We start from the raw sequence: 23,185 nt of genomic DNA, 5'->3' as shown, positions 1-23,185 counted from the left end.
GTTAATAGTCGTCCAAAAATTTGTCCAACATTTAATACAATTTTCATATTATTTTCTCGTTATTTTAAATTAAAAATAAACGCGGCAACATTGCATCTTTCAACACAACAAAAAAAATCTCAATTCGAAAGAAATTATATTAATACTCGTCCAAAAATTTGTCCAACATTTAACATAATTTTCATAATTTCTTCGTTTCTTTTCTTATTTAACACAACAAAAAAATTCGAAAGAAATTATATTGTTAATACTTGTCCAAAGATTTGTCATAGTCGTCCAAACATTTAACATAATTTTCATAATTTCCTCGTTTCTTTTCTTATTTAACACAACAAAAAAATTCGAAAGAAATCATATTATTAATATTCATCCAAATATTTGTCAACATTTAACATAATTTTCATAATTTCCTCGTTTCTTCTCTTATTTAACACAACAAAAAAATTCGAAAGAAATTATATTGTTAATACTCGTCCAAAGATTTGTCATACTCGTCCAAACATTTAACATAATTTTCATAATTTCCTCGTTTCTTTTCTTATTTAACACAACAAAAAAATTCGAAAGAAATTATATTGTTAATACTCGTCCAAATATTTGTCAACATTTAACATAATTTTCATAATTTCCTCGTTTCTTTTCTTATTTAACACAACAAAAAAATTCGAAAGAAATCATATTATTAATATTCATCCAAATATTTGTCAACATTTAACATAATTTTCATAATTTCCTCGTTTCTTCTCTTATTTAACACAACAAAAAAATTCGAAAGAAATTATATTGTTAATACTCGTCCAAAGATTTGTCATACTCGTCCAAACATTTAACATAATTTTCATAATTTCCTCGTTTCTTTTCTTATTTAACACAACAAAAAAATTCGAAAGAAATTATATTGTTAATACTCGTCCAAATATTTGTCAACATTTAACATAATTTTCATAATTTCCTCGTTTCTTCTCTTATTTAACACAACAAAAAAATTCGAAATTATTAATACTCGTCCAAAGATTTGTCATACTCGTCCAAACATTTAACATAATTTTCATAATTTCCTCGTTTCTTTTCTTATTTAACACAACAAAAAAATTCGAAAGAAATTATATTGTTAATACTCGTCCAAAAATTTGTCCAATATAATTTTCATATTATTTCCTCTTATTTAACGCAACAAAGGGAATCTCAATTCGAGATAAATTATTTCCTAAAATTTTGCAAAGTTATTACAAAAATTTGCTCGTTCATCGTTTCTTGTTTATTCTAAAAAAAAAAAAAAAAAAAAGAAAAAAGAATTCGATCCAATGGAGTGGAGGTATTCGCGCATTCCCTAGTACGAGTTCCCTCCGGCTAACACGAGATCGGATATTTCATCCAATGTCCATTAAACGGCAGTTATATGATCGTGGAATGGCGGACAAGTTGAAGACGCGTTACGTAAGAAGCTTCCTTCGCGATCACGTAACACTCGCGATCGCATGAGGTTTGACAATTATTCCGTAATATCATTATCCATGATCCAATGAGCCGCAATTACCGAGCTCTTTAAGAGATTACCATGCGCCGAGATATATTTACGATGGCGCTGCATTAGTTTAAACGAGGATCTACGTTCTCTTCGTTCCTTATCGTTATACGCCGCGTTTCGAAACGATAAGATAATATCAAAACACGCGGTATACTTAAGAAATTTTTACATTCGAGAGATGGAGTAGATTTTGTTATTCTCTAATATTATTCTGTTTGAACGTTATTATAACGGGCAAATATTTGAGGCTAATTTTCTCGAAAACAAAAAAAAAAAAACTGTGGAAAAGTTTTGTACGCTCCCGCTTCTTAAACAGATATTTCCTTTTACTACGTATATTATTTCCTCTTTTATGATAAGGTAAATAAGTTACGAGCCTTCCTCTTTACATATGATGCGCGCACTTGCATCAGAATTATTACGATCGGTGTTCTCATACATCAAGGTGATTTAATTTCAATTAAAATCATCTTTCAAAATTTAACGTCATTCCGATTACTTCGATTCGATTTAAATTAAATCCGTTACATTACGTTTTGATTCTAAAAATCGAAATAAATTATTTCTCAAAACCTTCTCGTAACTTTTATCTCTCTCCAATAATTCTTGATTATTCCAAAAATCGTCGTTACAAAAATCCTTTCCTCTTTAAATTGATCGCACCTCCGTCTAATTTCGAATTCCAAAATTCTGATAATTAATTCGCAACAGTTGGAAAGGTTTCCAAGGATTTTTCGTGTTTCGTGTCGGAGCACCGCGAGCCACGATTTAACTGTGTCACTGGGGGGGTCGATTCTAGGCCGACCTATGACGTACGGCCACCGATCGATAATCATCTAAATACGATGCACACCTGGGACCCGGGTGAAGTCACTCTCCGGAATACTTTGCACTTTGCGCGCGGATGTGGCCTTTCGATCGTCCACCGTCGACGCCCGACGTTTATCGAAACGCGTCGCGCGCCGACAACCGGAACCCGTTGTTCTTTAAATATATAACGTAGCGTGCATCACGACCGATCGATCCGCCAGGACCTCGCTTCGATCGTGTCGATTGTGTCGTTATGATGGAACACGACCGATCGTTTATCGTGACGTCGTACGCGTGGAAACGTACTACCCTCGCTCGTGTTTACTATCGATGCGCGCGCGCCTATGTGTGTAACTTATTTATACTTTTATAGATCGATATTTGAGAAATTGGAAAATTTTTGCCAAGGATGTTGATGATATTTTGAGCGATTGAAAATTTGATTTGGACATTTATCTTAGAATTTTGGGAAAGGATCGTGAAGAATTGGAGTTTTTAAAATATACGATGTATATTTTTATAAATTATTATCTGGAAAGTTTGAGAATTTTGTAAAATTTTGAATAATTGGAAATTTGATTTATCTTAGAATTTTGGAAAAGGATCGTGAAGAATTGGAATTTTTAAAATGTGAAATTTTGAATAATTGAAAATTTGATTTATCTTAGAATTTTGGAAAAGAATCGTGAAGAATTGGAATTTTTAAAATATAAAATTTTGAAAATTTGATTTATCTTAAAATTTTGTGAAATTTTGAATAATTGGAAAATTGATTTATCTTAGAATTTTGGAAAAGGATCGTGAAGAATTGGAATTTTTAAAATGTGAAATTTTGAATAATTGAAAATTTGATTTATCTTAGAATTTTGAAAAAGGATCGTGAAGAATTGGAGTTTTTAAAATGGAAATATACGATGTGTATTCTTATAAATTATTATTTGAGAAGTTTGAGAATTTTATGATGAAATTTTGAGCAATTGAAAATTTAATTTTAAAATTTTGGAACATGAAAGGTAAAGAAACGAGGAATTGAAATTTTTAGAATGGAAATATACGATTCTTTAATGTGTATTTTTATAAATTATTATCTAGGAAGTTTGAGAATTTTATGATGAAATTTTGAGCAATTGAAAATTTAATTTTAGAATTTTGGAACTTTAAAGATAAAGAAACGAAGAATTGAAATTTTTAAAATAGAAATATACGATTCTTCAATGTGTATTTTTATAAATTATCTTATCTGGGAAATTTGAGAATTTTATGAGCAATTAAAAATTTAATTTTAGAATTTTGGGACTTGAAAGGATCGTAAAGAAACGAAGAATTGGAATTTTTGAAAATGAAAATATATATATATTTTTATAAATTATCATCTGGGAAGTTTGAGAATTTTATGAAATTTTGAGCAATTGAAAATTTGATTTGGACATCTAAAATAAATTTGGAAATCGAAAGGATTGTAAAGAAACGAAGAATGGAATTTTGACAATTTGGTAAAATGGAATTTAAATATTTATTTTAGAATTTTGTGTTTATTTTTAGATTTTTAGATTGTAAGAAAGATTCAAGTTTTAAGTAATTGAGAAAACGAATTTGGGAGATTGGAATATTTTGTATAATGAAAAGGAAATTGGAAATAGAATTCAGATGGGAGATTGAAATTTTCTTACATGAAAAGGAAATGGAATTTTAATAACTAGAAATAGAATTTTGTTTTCATAAAATTGTGAAAATTTACACGTATTTTAATATTCTCGGATATTGGAATTTTCTTTAGATTACACAGTGAATAATAAATTTTGCCTACAAAACAATGAAATTTAAAAAAAAAAATAGAAAATAAAATTCAAGAACAGAATAACAAAAATTCGCAAAGGCGTGAATATACGTAAATGCTTAAACGTCTAAGAAGTCTAAGTAATTGCAAAAATCTTAAATGTAAAATTCCATTTCCATTCTCTTTGAACAATTCTGTGAATCAAACGGATGGATACGAACGGTGGCTCGTATTTTCCAATTAAACGATACGGCGGAGCGAATGCAAGCGTCATTTTACCTCATAAAAATTCCTCGAATGTTTCCATGTATATAGACGGAGGGCAACAAAGGGATCAGTATAGGACTGTGCGACTCCTCCGCGATAAAAGGGGACGTAATCACGAGGGGTGCGAAGGCCTCCGAAGCCAGGTAAACCGGATCGATTTCTCTATCTATGGAGCGCGCGTGTGTTCGAAATGTTGCAGTAGTGACGCAGACGCATGGCCACGCTAGATCGCGTGTCTAGGAAAATAGCTTGAAAAGGAGAGGAGAGGAGAGAAGAAAGAAAGAAAGAAACAGAGAAGCAGTAAAAGTGAGACGAAAGAACAAAAAAGAAATAATCTATCAAACCTGCAACGACAAAAATTGCAACGAAGAGCAAAAATCTAAAAATCTCCAAACTTAAATTCACAGAAAAATAAAACAAAAGAATAGAAACAATAATAAAAGAAAAATCTACTATTAAAACTGATTGAGGAATCGAACAAGAATAGACAATAAAAATTAATATGTAGATAAAATAAAATAAATATATAGAAATAAAATAATAAAATAAAATAAAAATTAATATAGACAAGAAAAATTCGAAAAATCGCGATAAACTCGAAAAAAAACAGATCTGCGAGAAGATCCAAAATCCAAAATCCAAAATCAGAGAAGAAATCAAGGAAAGGGAAAAATTGGAAACTATTGGAATGATAAGATAAGAGGGGAGGAAATTGAAACGTCTACGTCAAACTGACGGAAACGTGGAGGAGGAGAGGATACAGACATGGCGCGGGGGAGGGAGAGGACAAAGGAGGGTGGATATACACACGAAAGCATGGTTGCCTAGGACACCGCATGGACATCACGTTCGGTTGCGACGTCACGGGCCGCGCATGGGGGTGAAAGCCGCGCAACCCTCGGCCTGCCGAGCCGCCTTAGAAAACAGTGCTCGCGGGACAAGCCACGTCGAAAGTTGTGCGGTGAAAAGTCGCGCCTCTGTCCTCAAAACACGCACGAGAAAAGGTACGAGAAATTTCAAATTTCCTCCGCGAGAGTAAGAACGAGTAAGGAGAGTTTTCAAAGCTTTTCTTTCTGAAAATCTTCATCTTCAGTGCTCTACGTGTTGCTGTTACATTTTTACGGGACAGGTTTCGTTCCTTCGTCTTCAACGTGCGATTGAAATTATTCGTTGACGTTCGTTTTTTTAACGCGAGTTACGAAGTAGGAAGATTTTAAGATTTTAAAATATAGGAGATAAGATTGGAAAAAAGGGACAAAAATCAAATCCTCGCTTAAAAAATTTTCGATCCATATCCATACTGTGTCTTTTTAAAGAAAAAAAAAGAGAAAAGGAACGAGTCGATTCGAAGTCGATTCCTGGGCGGATAATCTCTTCCGCTCGATCGAAAGATCGTTTCGTTACGCGATCATCCCGTTTACGGGATGCGAGCAGCATTCGTCATCACCGTGGCTGATCCCATCAATTGATTAACGCCACCCTCGTCCTCGGGATGGCTGGTGCTTTCCGGTGGTCGGCGAGATAATAAAAAGCAAACAGATGAATCAACCGGCGTTACAAGGCCGATAGGAGCCCGGATGCCCCCGGATCCGAGGGTGGGCCATCCCCCTTTTTTGTTGTGCCTGTCAACGGGCATAAAACGGGGCTGCAAGGGTCCATGTGATTTGATTATCTTTGGTAATACGATCCGTATGCCACCCTAATTGCTGCGGCCTCGGCTCCCCTCCACCCCACCCACGCGAGCAACACGCAAATAACACGCGTTGGAATTCTTCCCGTGGAAGAATTCACGGTAGCTTGATTAAGGGTAGCTTTAGTTTGTTGTTCTTCTTCCACCCTCTCTTTCCCGGGAAATTTTTCCCTCTTTAACGCCGCCTTTAATATCCTCCTTTAATGATAATAATTAGAGGAATAATAGTAATAATAATATAATTTATAGGAATTTATTTTTCTTAACACGTCCTTGTGAGCATAGAGATGGATATGGTTCAAAGTTCAATTTTATTGCTTGCGATTATGTTTTATTGTTTGCGAAATGTTGGGAATAAAAAAGTGAACGAGTTTTGTTCCATCCACAGGGAGGACAAGGAATGGAATATTATTAGAAATTCAAAAGTTCGCTCGAGCAGAATCTATCCTCCGTATTTTTCCACGATGAATTTTTCATGAGGCTGTTTCTCGGCATAAACAACACCGTCGATAAATAAAAAAAAAGGCAGATTGATCCGACGTTTCGCTCTTCGACATTTCGTAAAAGCTTTTCGAAAAGCTCCGCCTTTTTCGAAGCAGCACCGGTTTTAAAACCGTTGCGAAAAGGTCGAAGGTAAAAAGGAAACGTTTCCAAGACGTTCGATTTATCGATCCAAACGAGGGACGAGCTTAAGACCCCCCTCTCCCTCCTCCAGGCCGCGATAAATCGTCGCCTCTTCGAAACTCGTTCGTGCAGGGATCCGCAGTCCGACGAAATGATCGATATTATATCAAAAGCGTTGCTAGCTGGAATTAATTGTTACGCCATCTTGCCGGTATAGATAACGACGAGGAGTCAGTCAGCGATGATGTCAGTATTATTATTGGCGTATGAATCGCGTTACAATTAGCAAGATTCGCGTGCGCGATCCCGTTTCGATGATGTCAGAGAGAGAAAGAGAGAGAGAGAGAGAGAGATTGTTAGAAATATCAAAGATCGGCGATAACGTTTGGCGAAGGTCTTCGGCCGTTTATACGGCTCGTTAATATATTTAGCCTCGTCGTCGATGCTCCAGAAAATTTCCTCGCCGCGCTCCAGTTACGAAACTGGATCACTTATGCACCAAGTTGCCTCGTTCGAACGATCTGCCCCTCGATTTTGTAATCGATAAGCGAACGACTGGTAAAGGGCAACGACAAGAGTGTCTAAATTAAATTAAATTCGTGAAACTCGAGTTATTCAAAAATAATTCGATTCGTAGAAATTGCCAGGCCATGATAAATTCTCTTCTCTGCAAGCGAGTCCTCTCTTGTGTTTTTAAACAGAACTCTCTCGACAGTTTTATCAATTTAATCTTCTATATTTATTTTCAAGATCCATTAATTAAAGAAAGAAAAAAAGAAAAAAAAAACCACTTGGATATCGGTTGAAAATCGGCTCGCAAGTACTGGCGAGGAAAGCGCTCCATTGCGGTTCGATCAACTTGCGCCGTCGATGCATAATTCATCCAGACCGGATGAATTATTTCGCAAATGGAAATTAACGCGTCGAGGAAAGGAGAAATAAGGGGGAAGATAAAAACAGGAAAGAGTAAAGATTAAAAAAAAAAAAAAAGAAAAAAGAAGGCGTATACAATACACACTTGCGAACATTCTTCGGGATAGATGGGATTCGCCACGCGAACTGCGTGCGCGGCTTTGTGTGCGCGTGAGATACGCGTTCGCGATGCGTGCCGTGAGCGCAGATGCGGGCCAGAGATACGCGTTCCACCTTAACCTATTAATCGTGGAATTCCACCCCTCAGTGTGGAGCTGCGCCGCTTGTAAACAACCGGATTTATTACGGGTGTATTTATTAGGACGAGTAATTAGGGATGCGATCTTTATACGGGAGGAGAATTGCGTGAGATGGATCGATGCTGTTGGTCTCCAATTAACTAACACGTTCGATAACAAGGATTCCGGTCCTATTCTGAAATAACGAAAAATTGTTTCCAACTTTCTCGGTCGGTATATACTTTTGTTGAAAACTCGTTAATCGAAAGATAGGGGACAATAAATAAATTAATTAACGAGCGTGGGATGTATTATGATTATATTTGAAAATGTAAATTACGAAATGTATTGATCGAGAAATTTTTACTCGTTATCTCGCTTGTTATTGTTATTTTTATCGACGGAGAAGATCAGATTAGCCTGAAGATCTGGAAAGGATATTATCTTATCAGAAAGTTCAGGCTTGAAAGTACCTTACCCATCGCGCCTGGCGTCGATACGAGGTGCACGCCTCCAAGGTCGTTGCGACGTTCCGCACGTGACCTTAAACGTAGCTTCGTGTCAAAGGTCTGTGACCTCATCGTTGCATTCCTGTTTTACCCACCGAGTGAACCACGTGACATTCGCACTTGGAATCATTCCCCTCGACTCGAATAACTCTAGAATAATTATCTTCTTCTCAAACCTTCCAATTTTTCTTTATGATCGATCGAACGCAACAATATCTTCCCCATCGTCGATTATTCTCGAATAAAGTTGAGTCATCGCGTTTATCATCCATGTAAACAAGTCGAATAGACGTCGAAAATAAGAAATTCTCATATCGACGTCGTGTACTCAAAAAAATCGTGATATACGAAATCAACTTATCACTCGTCCGCCTCCGATTCCACGATAAATTCTGTGCGTACAGCAATTATACATACAATTTCTAAAAATTTTTCCTCGAGTTTCCACCTAGGAATCTTTCCTCGTTAAATTGTACAATTTTTTCTTCCACGTTCGATCGATATCCAACCGAGTCATCGAACAAGCCAAATTTAAAATTCCACCTCAAACTTCAAAAATGGGATGAAAGACAATCTTACGTATTATGCAATCTCTCTGAAGGAAAGAAAAATTGTTCTGGAAAAACAATTGGAACAGGAAGCAACGGTTCGTGCAACTGGATCGCATGCCTCTCTGCGGGATTCCGGTTATTGTTCGTTAAGACGGTAAATCATTAATGGCGGAGTGTTTGGCAATAACAGTATCGGTAATAGCCCGTCGAACCGGGCGCGGCGTATAACGTACGTCTAGCAATGCGGTTAGTCGCAGCGTTGTAGAATGGCCTTAAGGTGTGCTCCCAGTGTCCGGTTACGCGAAACTGTGTTCGCTCGATACCGGTACAATTTTGTCTCTTCGCGTATCGATTCGTGCCGAGTCGACGATACGCACCGTCGTCGTCGTCGTCGTTCGATATCGTTGTGCAACCGCACGGCACAAATATCGCATCTCGCGTTAATCGCTCGCCATGGATGGACTATGTGCTAACAACGTGTTAACGTATTTGAAACGAGACGCTAACGAATTCGTGCTCTAATTTTGTCTAAACGTATAAACGTGGCCGATTTTTCGAAAGAAATTAACAGGCAGAAAAAGAAAACAATTAGAAATATATATATATATAGGAAACTTGATAATTTTTCTTCACGAGTTTCGAGCTAATTCATTTATCCTCCTGTTCGTTCACTCGATCCAACCTTCGCCTTTATCTACGAGAAATAAAATATCGAGAAATAAAATCTCGTCGATAATTTTGATCGAACGCGAGAAGGAGAAGGAGTCGAGATGGGAAATATCGATCGTCGTCGCTCTCTCTCTCTCTCTCTCTCTCGTTCCCGGCGAGAGATTAATTATGTATGAGTTACTTACTTTCGCGCGTTTAGACGTCGCCTCTCCCCTCCCCTCCCCTCCCCTTCCCCCACCACGAGCCAGTGCCAGTGATCCGACGCGAAGGCATAAAACGAGAGAGTCCTTGCCGCAGCCTTGCGTTTTCTCCTTGAGGCTTTGAGTATCTATTTAAATATCGAGGCGTAGCGCCTCGATCCCCTCCCCTCCCCTCCATTCGCGGCGGACTTCTAACTTCTCGCTCCAACAGGAGCTGTGTTTCGACTCCTTTTTTTTCGTCCCTCCTCTCCTCGTCGAGTTTTCGTCTTGGTATTTTCGTCTTTTCCACGCGTGAACGCGCACGGCCGTTGACATGGTTTATTAGATGATTGCTGCCTCCGTTTCGAATTCTTTGTTGTCGTCGAGAAGAAGGAGGAGGAGGAGGAGTGGGCCGGTTTAAAGAGATGGTTTCGAGATCGTCGTGGTGGAGAGGGGAGGGATGAAGATAGAGGTTTCGTACATTGGGTGTAATTGGGTTTCGTCGCTGCGTTGAACTCGATATCGAGGCAGGTTTCTTTTTTTCTCTCTCGGTTTTTTTAAAAGCTGGAGAATAGACGAGTTGAATGTATATATACGTGTATACACGTGTGTGGGTATAATGTGTGTAAATATAATAAATATGGTATTACGGAGAATATTTATTCGCGAAAAAAGGGATAAAATTATTACGATGTTTGACGAATAAGATTGCAAATAGTTGTTCTACAGATGATGGATTAACGATCGGACGACAATCAAAATCCCATCCCAGCCAATTTCATATTCCTTTTTTTTATTTTTTTTTACGATTATTGGGAAACTTGTTGTGAGGGAAAATTGTGTGTGTTTTTCTTTCGAGAAAATTAAATATCGCAATTTTTTATTGTGATTGAAATGTAATTACCCACGCTTATTTATTTTTTCTTATTATGGCATCACTTTAATTACAATACATTTATATGCAAAACAGGTATTACAGGTCGATAGTTCTAACAGTTCTTAAGTTTCGAAATTTTATTTTCGCGCGAACGTTATTTTCAATATATTGACAAACTCGGTGTTATTTTTGAAAAAAAAAACTCAAAAAATACGCTTGATCAACTTGTCCACCTCTGTTGTCAAAGAAATTAACAGGCTTCCTTCTCTAAATTCGTTCCCTCAACTATTCTCTCGAAAAATTAAAAAGAAAAAGAAAGAAACTCTTCTCTTCTTATCTTTCATCCTCAGGATAGGAAACAAAAATCTCTCAATCTGTCACGAATATTCGATCAAACGGAAACTGGCTTGTCAACGCGGCTGAGAGAGAGAGAGAGAAAGAGTCGGGACAAAGAGTCGGTCGCGGGATTCTGGCTCGCCTTGACGCGGAGCCTCCGTCAAGTTCCTGTTTCCTTCTTCAAGGTCCGCCGATGGCCGACGTCTGAGTCAACGCGCCTCCAACCCGGTGTCCCTCGTGTTTTTCTCTCTGCTCCTCGCGCTATTTCTCAATGCACCCGGGTACATTGTTCCCCGATGTGATGACCCGAGCCGTGCTCTCACGGCCATCGAGATGATGCTCGTGCTACCTCCTCCCTTCCCTCAACCCTGCTTCCTGCTTCTTTAAATTCGTTCGAAGAAAGGGTGGAGGATTCCGGTTCGCTTCGATCCAATTTCTTCGACGATTTGACAAAGATTTAGAGAAGGAAGAAACGATGGGTTAATACAATTTATTTAATTGTAATTAATACAATTGGCAAATAGATGATTATTTTTCTTTAAGGAAACGTAAGTCAGAGTTTCGTTTTCATTCAAAAAATGGAGTATTCCACCTTCTCGTTTCGATGCAATTTCTCGACGATTTGACAAAGATTTAAAGAAGGAAGAAACGATGGATTAATCGACAAAATACAATTGGCAAATATTTTTCTTTAAAAATCGGTGAACGCGATTGAATATAATGAAAAAATGTGAATCAGAGTTTTGTTTTTTATGACAAAGATTCGAAGAGGAGAGAAACGATGGGTTAATCGACAAAGTTTATGCAATTGGAAAATAGATGATTATTTTTCTTTAAGGGAACGTGAGTCAGAGTTTCGTTTTTATTCAAAAAAAGGGTGGAGGATTCCAGTTCGCTTCGATGCAATTTCTCAACGATTTGAGAAAGATTTAGAGAAAGAAGAAACGATGGGAAAGAAATTAATCGACAATATTCATAAAATTGGTGAACGCGATTGAATATGATGAAAAAACGTGAATCAGAGTTTTGTTTTTTTTTTTTTTGATAAAGATTTAAAGAAGGAAGAAACGATGGGTTAATCGACAAAGTTCATAAAATTGGCAAATAGATGATTATTTTGCTCTAAAAATCGATGGACTGAATATGATATGAAAAAAAGTGAGTCAGAGTAGGAAAGAAACTATGGGTTAATCGACAAAATTCATACAATTGGCAAATAGATGATTATTTTTCTTTAAAGAAACGTGAGTCAGAGTTTCGTTTTCATTCAGAAAGGATGAAAATTTCTCGACGATTTGACAAAGATTCGAAGAAACGATGGATTAATCGACGAAAGTTCATATATGTACAATTAACAAATAGATAATTATTTTTATATAAATATCGGTTCTTTAAGAAACGATGGGTTAATCAACGAAAGTTTATACATGTACAATTGACAGATAGACGATTATTTTGCTCTAAAAATCAATGAAAGCGATGGACTGAATATTGAACGAAGAAATGTAAGTCAGAATTTTGTTTCCGTTCAAAAAGGAATTAAAATTCGCTTCGATGCAATTTATCGACGATTTGACAAAGATTCGAGAAGGGAAGAAACGATGAATCCATCACTCCATCGACAAAGTTCATACAATTGCCAAATAGATGATTATTTTTCTTTAAAAATCGGTGATGAACAATGAATATAATCTGAAAAAACGTGAGTCAGAGTAGGAAAGAGACGATATAGTTAATCGACAAAATTCATACAAATAGATGATTATTTTTACACAAATATCGGTTCTTCACGGATGAAACTTCGTATATGTGCATAGAGACGATTATTTTGCTCTAAAAATCGGTGAACGCTATAAGCTGAATATCGTATGAAGAACGTATGAGTCATAGTTTGAGCTGTGTTTACTTATAGATTGTTTATAATCGATGAATCATCCCGTGATATTTCAATCAGGGCACAACACACTCAGTCGGCAATTATTCGTTAAATTAATCTTATCATCCGAATCTTTTTTTGGAACAAAAAAAAAAAAAAGAAATTGACAGAAACGCGAATACCGGAAAATCGATAACAACAACATTTCCAGTTTTGAAACTAAAAAATATTCTCTCTCTCTCCATTCCTTTCTCTTCTTCTTCCTTTTCAGATCAAGTCGCAAGATCAAGGACAGAATTGCGAAGGAGGAAGCGAGGATCCAGGGTTAATAGCGTCGAATATGGCGATTCCTGAGCGGTTGTTCGTTCGAGGTGGATCGTTAATGGAAGGAGGCCCGTCGTGATTTCAATCAGCCTGACCTCCGATTTCCGTACTTCCCTGTACGTGATTCGGTCGTCACGGCTTCGTGACTCCGGCCAATCGGTAAATATCTCGAACAACATATCGGGACCAACTCCGACTCTAACAACTCTCCCTATCCGAACATCTTGATCTCCGTGTCACCCTTGATAACCAGAATTCGTCTCTTCCTCTCCCTTTCTCTTCTCTTCTTTCGATTTCAGATCGAGCGAGATTCACTTCCTTTCCTCTTCGCTTCGTTTCGAAGAATGGGCAAGAAACATGTTTGAAAGACGTGCTTTAATCTCTCGTCTCCTTAAACGTAAGTAGATATATCAAACACATTAGATATATCAATTATACTATATCAATATATAATTATTAATTATATTAATGCAACACAAAATTAATTATATTAATTTTTGCAAATTGGAAATTTTAAAAGAAAAAAAAAAATCGACTCGATAAATTGAAATTTTCTTAAAAGAGAAAAGGGAACTTATCGCGAGTTGAACAACTTGAGAGAGAGATGAATTTATCTCACTTGATTCGCAGATTCCCGGTTCGATTGAGAGACGGCGTAGTAAGTTGGACGAAGGAAGGACGAGGAGAGGAGTGGAAGGCCTGATTTAACGAGGTGGCATGCCAGCGCGACCTCCGAGCTCGGCTTCCCGGTACGTGAGTCAGGATCGCAGGAATCGGGCGCGAGGATGAGCGCAAAGATATCCCTGGCGAGCCGCGGCACGGCACAGTCGCCGGTCAACCATCGTGGCAAATCATCGTCGGGGCTGCTGCTCGCCGGGAAGTCTGTCAAGAGGCCGTCGTCGATGAGTAAGTCGATGCACTCTCTCCACGTGGTGGTGTGTCGTTTTAACGAGAGCCGGGGAGGAGGAAATTTAAATTTAGTTTAGAGTCGAATTTAGAATTGACTTTTCTCCGTTTTTCCATTTCCAAGTTTAAAAAGTGTAAGAGTTGATTTCTAACGAATCGTGCAATTTTGCTTCGTTAATCGTACATGGATGGATAAGTTTTGTGAATTGAGAAAATTCTATAAATTAATCAAGTAAGAGAAGTTTATTTTTAATCTCTGATTTTAATTAATTGATAAACAAAATGAAATTGTGAAATTATATCTCTTCCTTCTAAAATTTATTTTAGACTAATTGAAACTCGTAGATTCATTATACATAACACGTATGTATTCGTAACAATTGTATACCTCGTGCTTTACGTTGTCATCGATTAAAAATGCGTGGAATAGATTCACGGATTCCCGAAGCAAAATAAGGGGATCGAATTCTTGTTTCCGAATGGTGCTTAGAAAACAAAGGGGAGGAGAGTGGGGAGGGAAGGGAATGATCGTGTTTGAAAAACAGAGCTCCGTGTCCAACTCGAGTGTTTTCTAAAACACCAAACGTCGCGCGCTCATTCTTTCGGATCATAATCGGGAACGCGATGAATAATCGATCGATAATTTACCGAGCGTGTCACCTGTACGATTAACTTTAGATCCCGGAAACGATTCCGGATAAATAACACACGAAAACTTCACTTCGCTTTCGATCGAATCCACGCGTGGTGCAATATTCTATACGTCGAGATATCTTCCTCTCCCCCCTCCCCAACCACGAGGCTCAACCTCGAGATCGAGTCAATTTCAAGCCTCGAGGTCGTTCCCTCGCCGAAAATACGCCGCGGCAAAAGTTTCGTTTCCGTTTCGAACCGGGAGCCTTCGCGAGTCGAGTAAGCAAATGTTCTCCCCGAACTTGCTTTGACATACTTGAGTCAACAAATTCTTTCCGTTCCGTTGCGTTTCTGAGGATAAGGAAGAACAGGGAGGAGAGGGGGAACAATACGTGTATTTTTCGCGAGGGGGAAGAAGGGAGATGTACTTCAACGCGTGTCGATGGATATATATATTAATAGATTGTAGATAATTCTCAGTGTTTAAGATTTAAACATTGTTCGACGAAAGGATACTTCTTTCTTATCGACTGGATCTAACAATAATCGGGAGAGGGGAGGGGAGTTATATGCGTGCGAAGGAATCGATGAGAGACTCTGCGTGAACGGTAGCCCTCTGGTGGCAGACGCGGGTAACATCGCCATAAGCGATCGATAATTTTACCGTTCCAATGGAAAAATCGATACGTTGACAAAACTTTGGAATCCTTTCTTTAACAAAGCTTCGCCATTCGAATTAATTAACTTGTCTTGTTTACGAGGAAAAATCGAGAACGGAGAAAGAATCCCTTCGATTAAAATGCGCGATAAGAGGATCGAGAAAAAAGAAAGAGAGAGAGAGAGATAAAATAAATGGTGATAAAATCGGTTCGAAACGACCGGTTCCCGATTTGGTTCGCGTGGCCACCTGTTACGGTGGAGACACGGGAAATTTTGCAATAACACGCTCACACGAATATATATATATATATATATACGTGCGATTCGGCCGACTCACGACTTAATGACACACCACCATACGCGTCACGAGATTACACGAGTGAACGAAGGATGCGTTCATTAGCCATAGAGGTGACTGGCACCGAGGAAAGAGCCGTCAAACGAGCCGCTGTCCCAGAACTGGAAGCATCGTCCACCTCGTCGCGTCCAAACAGTTTGTTGGAGAGAGAGAGCAACATGCCAGTTTTAACGCGCGCCTGCACTACTGCCACGCTCCCGAGGATCAAGAGGTTCAAATTCGCCTCGTTCGGTGAGTTCACGTACTCTGTATATATATATATATATATATATATATATGTATTTCTCTTCATTTTTTTTTTTTTCCCTCCTTTAATCTCGGTTTTTTATCCCCCAAAGTTTTATAACTTTGTTTATTTCGCGATAAAGTAAACAGGATTAAAATCTGACGTTTGTTTGAGTCGGGATTAAACGGAGAGTATGTAGGAATTAATGTTTATTTATTTGCTCGCTTATTTGTCGATTTATTATTATTATTGGTAGACTTTTTTTTTTTTATTTCAAATACGAAAGAAACAATAAGCAAATATAAGAGGACGAGTTTAAGAAATTTAAGACACGAGTAAATATTTTTATAATCGATTCTCTCTCGCTTATCTCTCGAGAGAACAAGTATTATTTACGAATTTGTCATGCTTTCGAGTAGTTCGCTCCAATTCCAACGCATTCCTTTACCTTTTCTTCTTTCCTTCTTCCTTCCTTTTTTCTATCTTTTTATTGATTTTAGATAACACTTGTCGATAATACTTTTTTTTCTCTCTCCCTTCTTTAAAGAAACGTTTTATCGAAAGATGACACGAGGCATAGGTCAGGATCGCGTTGTTGCGCGATATTTCATCGTCGGCTTAATTGCAATCGTGACGTTGCTTGTAAATCCGTGATTCATAATCCGCTGGTTTTTTCTCTTTTCTCGGCGTGACATTTTAAAAGTCACTTTGCAATCGATCAGCCGCGTATATCAGATACGTGTTCGAAGAACTGAATGAGTCTTCTCTAATCGATCTCCTTATCTAAACATCAACACAGCTCGAGTTTGAAACAATTCCGATTCCACACTTTTCTCCGCCGATTTACGTAACGCAAAGGAAAACAAGATGATCGATGTGTAATAACGAATGACATCAACATGACATCGAGAATCTCCCTTCCCTCGATACATAAATATATTATTTTCCATACTCTTCTACGTATAAAGGAAGTTTCAACGATAAAATTCCTATTTTTTAGTCTTTAAAATTGCGAAATTAAAGCGATCGGATGATCCTCTCCGAAGGTAACGCTTTTTTCTTCGCGTATCGCGCTATTTATCTTTTTATTTGCGAAAGGAACTTTGAACCCTGACCGAGTCATTATTGAAATTAAATTTATTCCAGTGGTTCTCAATCAATGAGTCAGCCGCTCTCGTTTTCAATATCATTAATATAATTAATTTCGACAATAACTTTTTTAAATAATAATCTTCTAAAAATTTCTTGTACAAATTCCAATGTTACTTTCCACGATAATGCTCCATCAAGTAAAATTTAAATAGCTGTAACATAATAAATTGAGGAATTGAATGAACGAATTAATGAAATGATAACTGTCTCTGAACTATAAAATGAATTTAAATTTTTAGTTAAAATTCTGGAATAAGACCTCACAGAATTTAATTTGATTTATAAATCAAGAAATACTTTTTCTAAATAATAATCTAAGAACTCTGAACTAATATTCTCTGAAAATTTCTTGTATAAATTCCAATATTACTTTCCACAATAATGCTCCATCAAGTAAAATATAAATATGCAGTTGATTGTACAAAGATAGCATAATAAATTGAAGAATTGAATGAACGAAATACTAACTGTCTCTGAACTATAAAATGAATTTAAGTTTTTAATTTATTATGCTACAAATCCTAAAATTTAGTTGTGGGACGATAAGACCCCACAGAATTTAATTTGATTTATAAATCAAGAAATATTTTTTGTAAATAATAATCTAAGAACTGAATCAATATTCTCTGAAAATTTCTTGTATAAATTCCAATATTACTTTCCACGATAATGCTCCATCAAGTAAAATTTAAATAGCTGCAATATATCGACTGTAGCATAATAAATTGAAGAATTGAACGAACGAATTAACGAAATAATAACTGAATTATAAAATGAATTTAAATTTTTAATTAAAATCCTAAAATTTAGTTGTGGGATGATAGAATTTAAGACCCCATAGAATTTAATTTGATTTATAAATCAAGAAATACATAACTTTTTTAAAATAATAATCTAAGAACTCTGAATCAATATTCTCTGAAAATTTCTTGTATAAATTGCACTATTACTTTCCACGATAATAAATAAAATCCATCAAGTAAAATTTAAATAGATGCAGTATGTTGACTGTAGCATAATAAATTGAAGAATTGAATGAACGAATTAACGAAATACTAATCGTCTCTGAACTGTAAAATTTAGAATTTAAATTTTTAATTAAAATTCTAAAATTTAGTTGTGGGACGACAACATCCCATAGAATTTAATTTGATTTATAAATCAAGAAATACATAACTTTTTTAAAATAATAATCTAAGAATTCTGAACCAATATTCTTTGAAAATTTCTTGTATAAATTCCAATATTACTTTCCATGATAATACTCCATCAAGTAAAATATAAATATGCAGTTGACTGTACAAAGGTAGCATAATAAATTATCTTTTAATTGAAGAATTGAACAAATTAATGAAATGATAACCGTCTTTGAACTATAAAATGAATTTAAATTTTTAATTAAGATTCTAAAATTTACTTATGGGACGATAACACCCCATAGAATTTAATTTGATTTATAAATCAAGAAATACTTTTTCTAAATAATAATCTAAGAACTCTGAACCAATATTCGAAAAATTTCTTGTATAAATTCCAATATTACTTTCCACCAAGTAAAATTTAAATAGCTGCAGTATGTTGACTGTAGCATAATAAATTGAAGAATTGAAATACTAACCTGAACTATAAAATTTAGAATTTAAATTTTTAGTTAAAATTCTAAAATTTACTTATACGATAAGAATTTAATTTGATTTATAAATCAAGAAATACATCGCAAATCATCGAAGAGAGTAAAAGAAAAAAAGAAGATTCGTAAATACCCTCCCCTTCCCTCGAACGTTTGGATTCCAATTTTCTTTTCGAATTCGAAGGCGCGGTTCTGCCCGCATCCCGCCCGCCATAATTGATCCGCGTGCAAGAGATACGCGGCTCGAATACGTAATTACCGCGGAAATAGTATACTGGAGCAACTGGTCAACGGCATATATAAATATAAATACCGCGTTGGTTGGGCAAGCACGGTTGGAGAATCGGTGAGTCAAGTTGTGTGTGACGCCACACTTCTCCGAGAGAACGAACCACTTTCTATCTAAGCGGCATTCCGCTTGTCGTTCGGCTATCGATGACTCGGCTGTAAACTCGAGCTGTACGTTCGAGAGGAAAGGAAGAGGGAGGGAAAGGAGAGGGAAGGAAAAAAAGGGGGAGAAGAGAAACGTTTGATGAATCGTTTCGCCACGATCGATCGTAAATTGCTGAGTAAACTTTCCGATAACTCGCGGTGTTCCATTTCCTTTTTCCTCTGCGTTTTCGTTTTTTTGGGGGAGAGAGAGAGAAAGAGCAGGGAAGAATATTCAGCGATTCCTCCACGAATTCCAGCCAGTCGAGGTTCAATTAAACGTTGACGATTTTGCAATGTGTTCCGTATGGTTAAGTAAAGGTAAAACGTTTGTTAAAACGTAAATTCGGATAAATTACGTGTTCTTTTCAATATTTAAATGAATAAGAAACATAAAGAAAGGAAATGGAAGGTAAGAATTTGATTTGAATAATCGTATTCCAACTTATTCCTGTTGTGATGCAAATCATGCAAATAATTCGTGAACTTGCTGATCGAATTATTTATTCGAAGAAAATAATCCCTAAACTTCGACGCAAAGCAATCGTGTCGCCACCTGTTGCCAACGAGATTTTTCTCGAGAATTTTCAAACTTTCAGAAACGACAATCGTTATAACAACAAAGTTGACAAGTAAAAGAATCGGGATTATGATCGTTCGCGACGAAATTAAAACGGAATGGAATGGAAATTGGCCAAGTGTGAATGAGGAAGCCGCGTGGGACGGATCCTGTAATTGGCACTTCTTGTTCGAATTTTTTATTTGTCAACGTTGCTCGATTTGTCCCATAAATAATTCATAACGCGTGTCCAGCTTCGATGATCTGCATAAAGGGATTTCGTGTGACGGTGGTGATAGGTGTGCGCATCGAATCCATTCTTTTATTATCTGTTCTACACTGTTCTACACTGTTGGCTGACGTCAGATGCTGATAGCGCAAAGACACGCGTGTTTACACGCGAACGAGGCTCTGTGTACTCTGGTTGTTATCTGGTGTGGCGGCAAGTGTTACGGGCTACTATGCGACAAATAATATGAAAAAGAAGAAATCTCTAAATTTATCCGAGATTTCGAGGCTTTCGATAAGTCGAAAATCGTGGAGAATCGAGAAATCGAGTATTTTATGATGAATGAACGTGTGTGTATACATTTCATGTATTTTCGTTGGGTCGTGATAAATTGATGAAATTAGACTTCGTATCTTCTGAAAATTAATAATAACTTGTCAGCAAATTTAACGTGACACGCGACCCCCTTCGTGTTAACGCGTCACGTTTCGAATAAATGACTTCATCGAAAAGTTTAACCGATGTCTTCCATTTTTCTTTTACTTACTGGGATTATTTCTTCCTAATTTCGAGAAAGTCTAAATATGGAATTATTCAGGTTTCTTTCTTCATATTAGGATCTATGATTGTTGTTTTATTTTTGATAATTTTTGACGATCGAGAAACTTGTAGTTGCAAAAAAGTGAGTCGTTCAGGAAATCGTGTCGATTTTACTTTTCGTAATTTTTTGATATATCAAAATCTTCGATTCTTTTTTTGTTTAGTTTCTATCAAAAATCTCACGCATCCTGAAAGCAACCGATTCAGAATTATTCAGATTTTTAATTTCTCTTAAATCAAAATCCTACGATTATTCTTTTATTCTTGAAAAACTTATTTGCAGCGAAACAAATCCGTTCAGGAAATCCTGTCGATTTTACTTTTTGTCAATCAAAAATCAAAAATCTCAGCCTCAACGCATTTTCAACATGCAACAATCGATTCGGAATTATTCAGATTTTTAATTTCTCTTAAATCAAAATTCTACGATTATTCTTTTATTTTTAATCTTATTTGTAGTGAAACAAATCCGTTCAGGAAATCGTGTCGATTTTATTTTTCGTAATTTTCTGATTCCTGATATATCAAAACCTTCGATTCTTTTTTTGTTTAATTTCTCAAAAATCAAAAATCTCACGCATCCTGAATACAACAACCGATTCAGAATTATTCAAATTTTTAATTTCTTTTAAATCAAAATCCTATGATTATTCTTTTGATAATCGAAAAACTTATTTGCAGCGAAACTAATTACATCGATTCTACTTTCCACATTTTTCTGATATATCAAAACTTATTATTTTATTCCTCCAATCTCTCTGATTTATTTTTATTAAAAAAAATCAGGCGTCCTCGATGTGACAACCGATTCAGAATTATTCAGATTTTTAATTTCTCTTAAATCAAAATCCTACGATTATTCTTTTATTTTTGAAAAACTTATTTGCAGCGAAACAAATCACATTGATTCTACTTTCCACAATTTTCTGATATATCAAAACCTATTATTTTATTCCTTCAATCTCTCTGATTTATTTCTATTAAAAAAATCAGGCGTCCTCGATGTGACCGATTCAGAATTATTCAAATTTTTAATTTTTCTTAAATTAAAATCTTCTTAAATCCTACGATTATTCTTTTACTTTTGATAATCGAAAAACTTATTTGCAGCGAAACAAATCACATCGATCTTTCCATAATTTTCTGATATCTTAAAACCTACGATTATTACTTCAAAAAAATCAGGCGTCTTCGATGTGACAACCGATTCAGATTTCAAATTTCTCTCTCTGATCAGAATCCTCCAGATCCTTCTACAATTCCTTTAATCTCAATGCGATGAGAAACACATCATCGCGCAGAAATCATTCTACTTTTTCCAACAAATTTCCGACCGAGAGTTTAACGTTTTTCGAGAAAACCGAACGATATTTATCTCGATAAATCCTCTCGAGTTTTCCCCGAGTCGAAGACTCTCAAACAAATTTTCTTCTCGTCAGAGAAAATCCCTCCCCCTCGAAAATCGAGATCTCTCTCTCTCTGCCCCTCTGAAGAATCAGGAGCAGGGAGGTCCGGTTGTTTGGCGAGGGAAACGGCGGGGCTGCATTGGAAGATGTCAATTGAGACAGTTCTAACAGACAATGTAAACCTTCCGCGTGCATGCAGGGATCGTGTGTGCAAGTATGTTTATCGCTCGTCCGACCCGAGTGATGCTTCTGTGTATGATGTCAGACTCTATCTTTGGCGCGGAGTAGATGACCACGCGAGAGGCTGCACATCTGCGCGGAAATCTCGATTAAAATTCGCCGATTCGTCCCCAGCTTTTTACCCAGATTATGGTAATACGAAATGTACGAAAGTCCACGACCACTTTTTCGAAAGATGGAAGATACAGATTTGGGAATAATTTTTCGGGATCGATCGTGTATTATATATATTGTGGATTTTTGGACGATTTCTTTTTTTTTTGAACGACAGAGAAAAACTGAGAACGATAATTATTGGGGAAGTCCATGATGACTTTATCCTCAATTTCGAAAGATGGAAGATACGGATTTGGAAATAATTTTTCGGGATTGTGGATTGTATTTTTGGACGATTTCTTTTTTTTTTTTTGGACGACAGAGAAAAGTTCGGAATGTTAATTATCGAGGAAGTTCACTTTATCTTCACTTTCGAAAGATGGAAGATACAAATTTGAGAATAATTTTTCAGGATCGATTGTATATTGTGGATTGTATTTTTGGACGATTTCTTTTTTTTTTTTGGATGATAGAGAAAAGTTGAGAACGGTAATTATCGAGGAAGTCCATAATGACTTTATCCTCGCTTTCGAAAGATGGAAGATACAAATTTGGGAATAATTTTTCGATTATGGATTGTATTTTTGGACGACAGAGAAAAGTTGAAAACGATAATTATCGGGGAAGTCCACGACCATTTTACCCTCATTTTCGAAAAATGAAAGATATAGATTTGGAAATAATTTTTCGGGATTGTAGATTGTATTTTTGGATTTCTTTTTTTTTTTTTTTTTTTGGACGACAGAGAAAAATTCGGAACGATAATTATCGAGGAAGTCCATGATCATTTTACCCTCAATTTCGAAAGATGGAAGATACAGATTTGGGAATAATTTTTTGGAATCGATCGTATATTGGGGAATTGTATTTTTGGACGATTTTTTTTTTTTTTG

At 36.2% G+C, this 23,185-nt stretch overlaps 1 protein-coding gene across 1 annotated transcript in view; it reads left to right on the top strand.

The window, feature by feature from the left end:
• Positions 1–5,250: 5,250 nt before the first annotated feature.
• Positions 5,251–23,185, top strand: part of LOC408844 (dual specificity protein phosphatase 10) — an 88,301-nt gene continuing 70,366 nt past the window's right edge. The window contains exons 1-5 of the mRNA XM_016912122.2: positions 5,251–5,386; positions 13,116–13,327; positions 13,468–13,565; positions 13,799–14,074; positions 15,771–15,956. Of these exons, the coding sequence (XP_016767611.2) occupies positions 13,954–14,074; positions 15,771–15,956 (307 nt within the window). The 5' untranslated portion in view covers positions 5,251–5,386; positions 13,116–13,327; positions 13,468–13,565; positions 13,799–13,953. The remainder of the gene's footprint in view (positions 5,387–13,115; positions 13,328–13,467; positions 13,566–13,798; positions 14,075–15,770; positions 15,957–23,185) is intronic.

This window comes from Apis mellifera, linkage group LG5 (assembly GCF_003254395.2).
Source record: "Apis mellifera strain DH4 linkage group LG5, Amel_HAv3.1, whole genome shotgun sequence".
In the NCBI taxonomy this organism is placed as follows: domain Eukaryota; kingdom Metazoa; phylum Arthropoda; class Insecta; order Hymenoptera; family Apidae; genus Apis; species Apis mellifera.
This window is presented reverse-complemented; position numbering and strand designations above follow the sequence as displayed.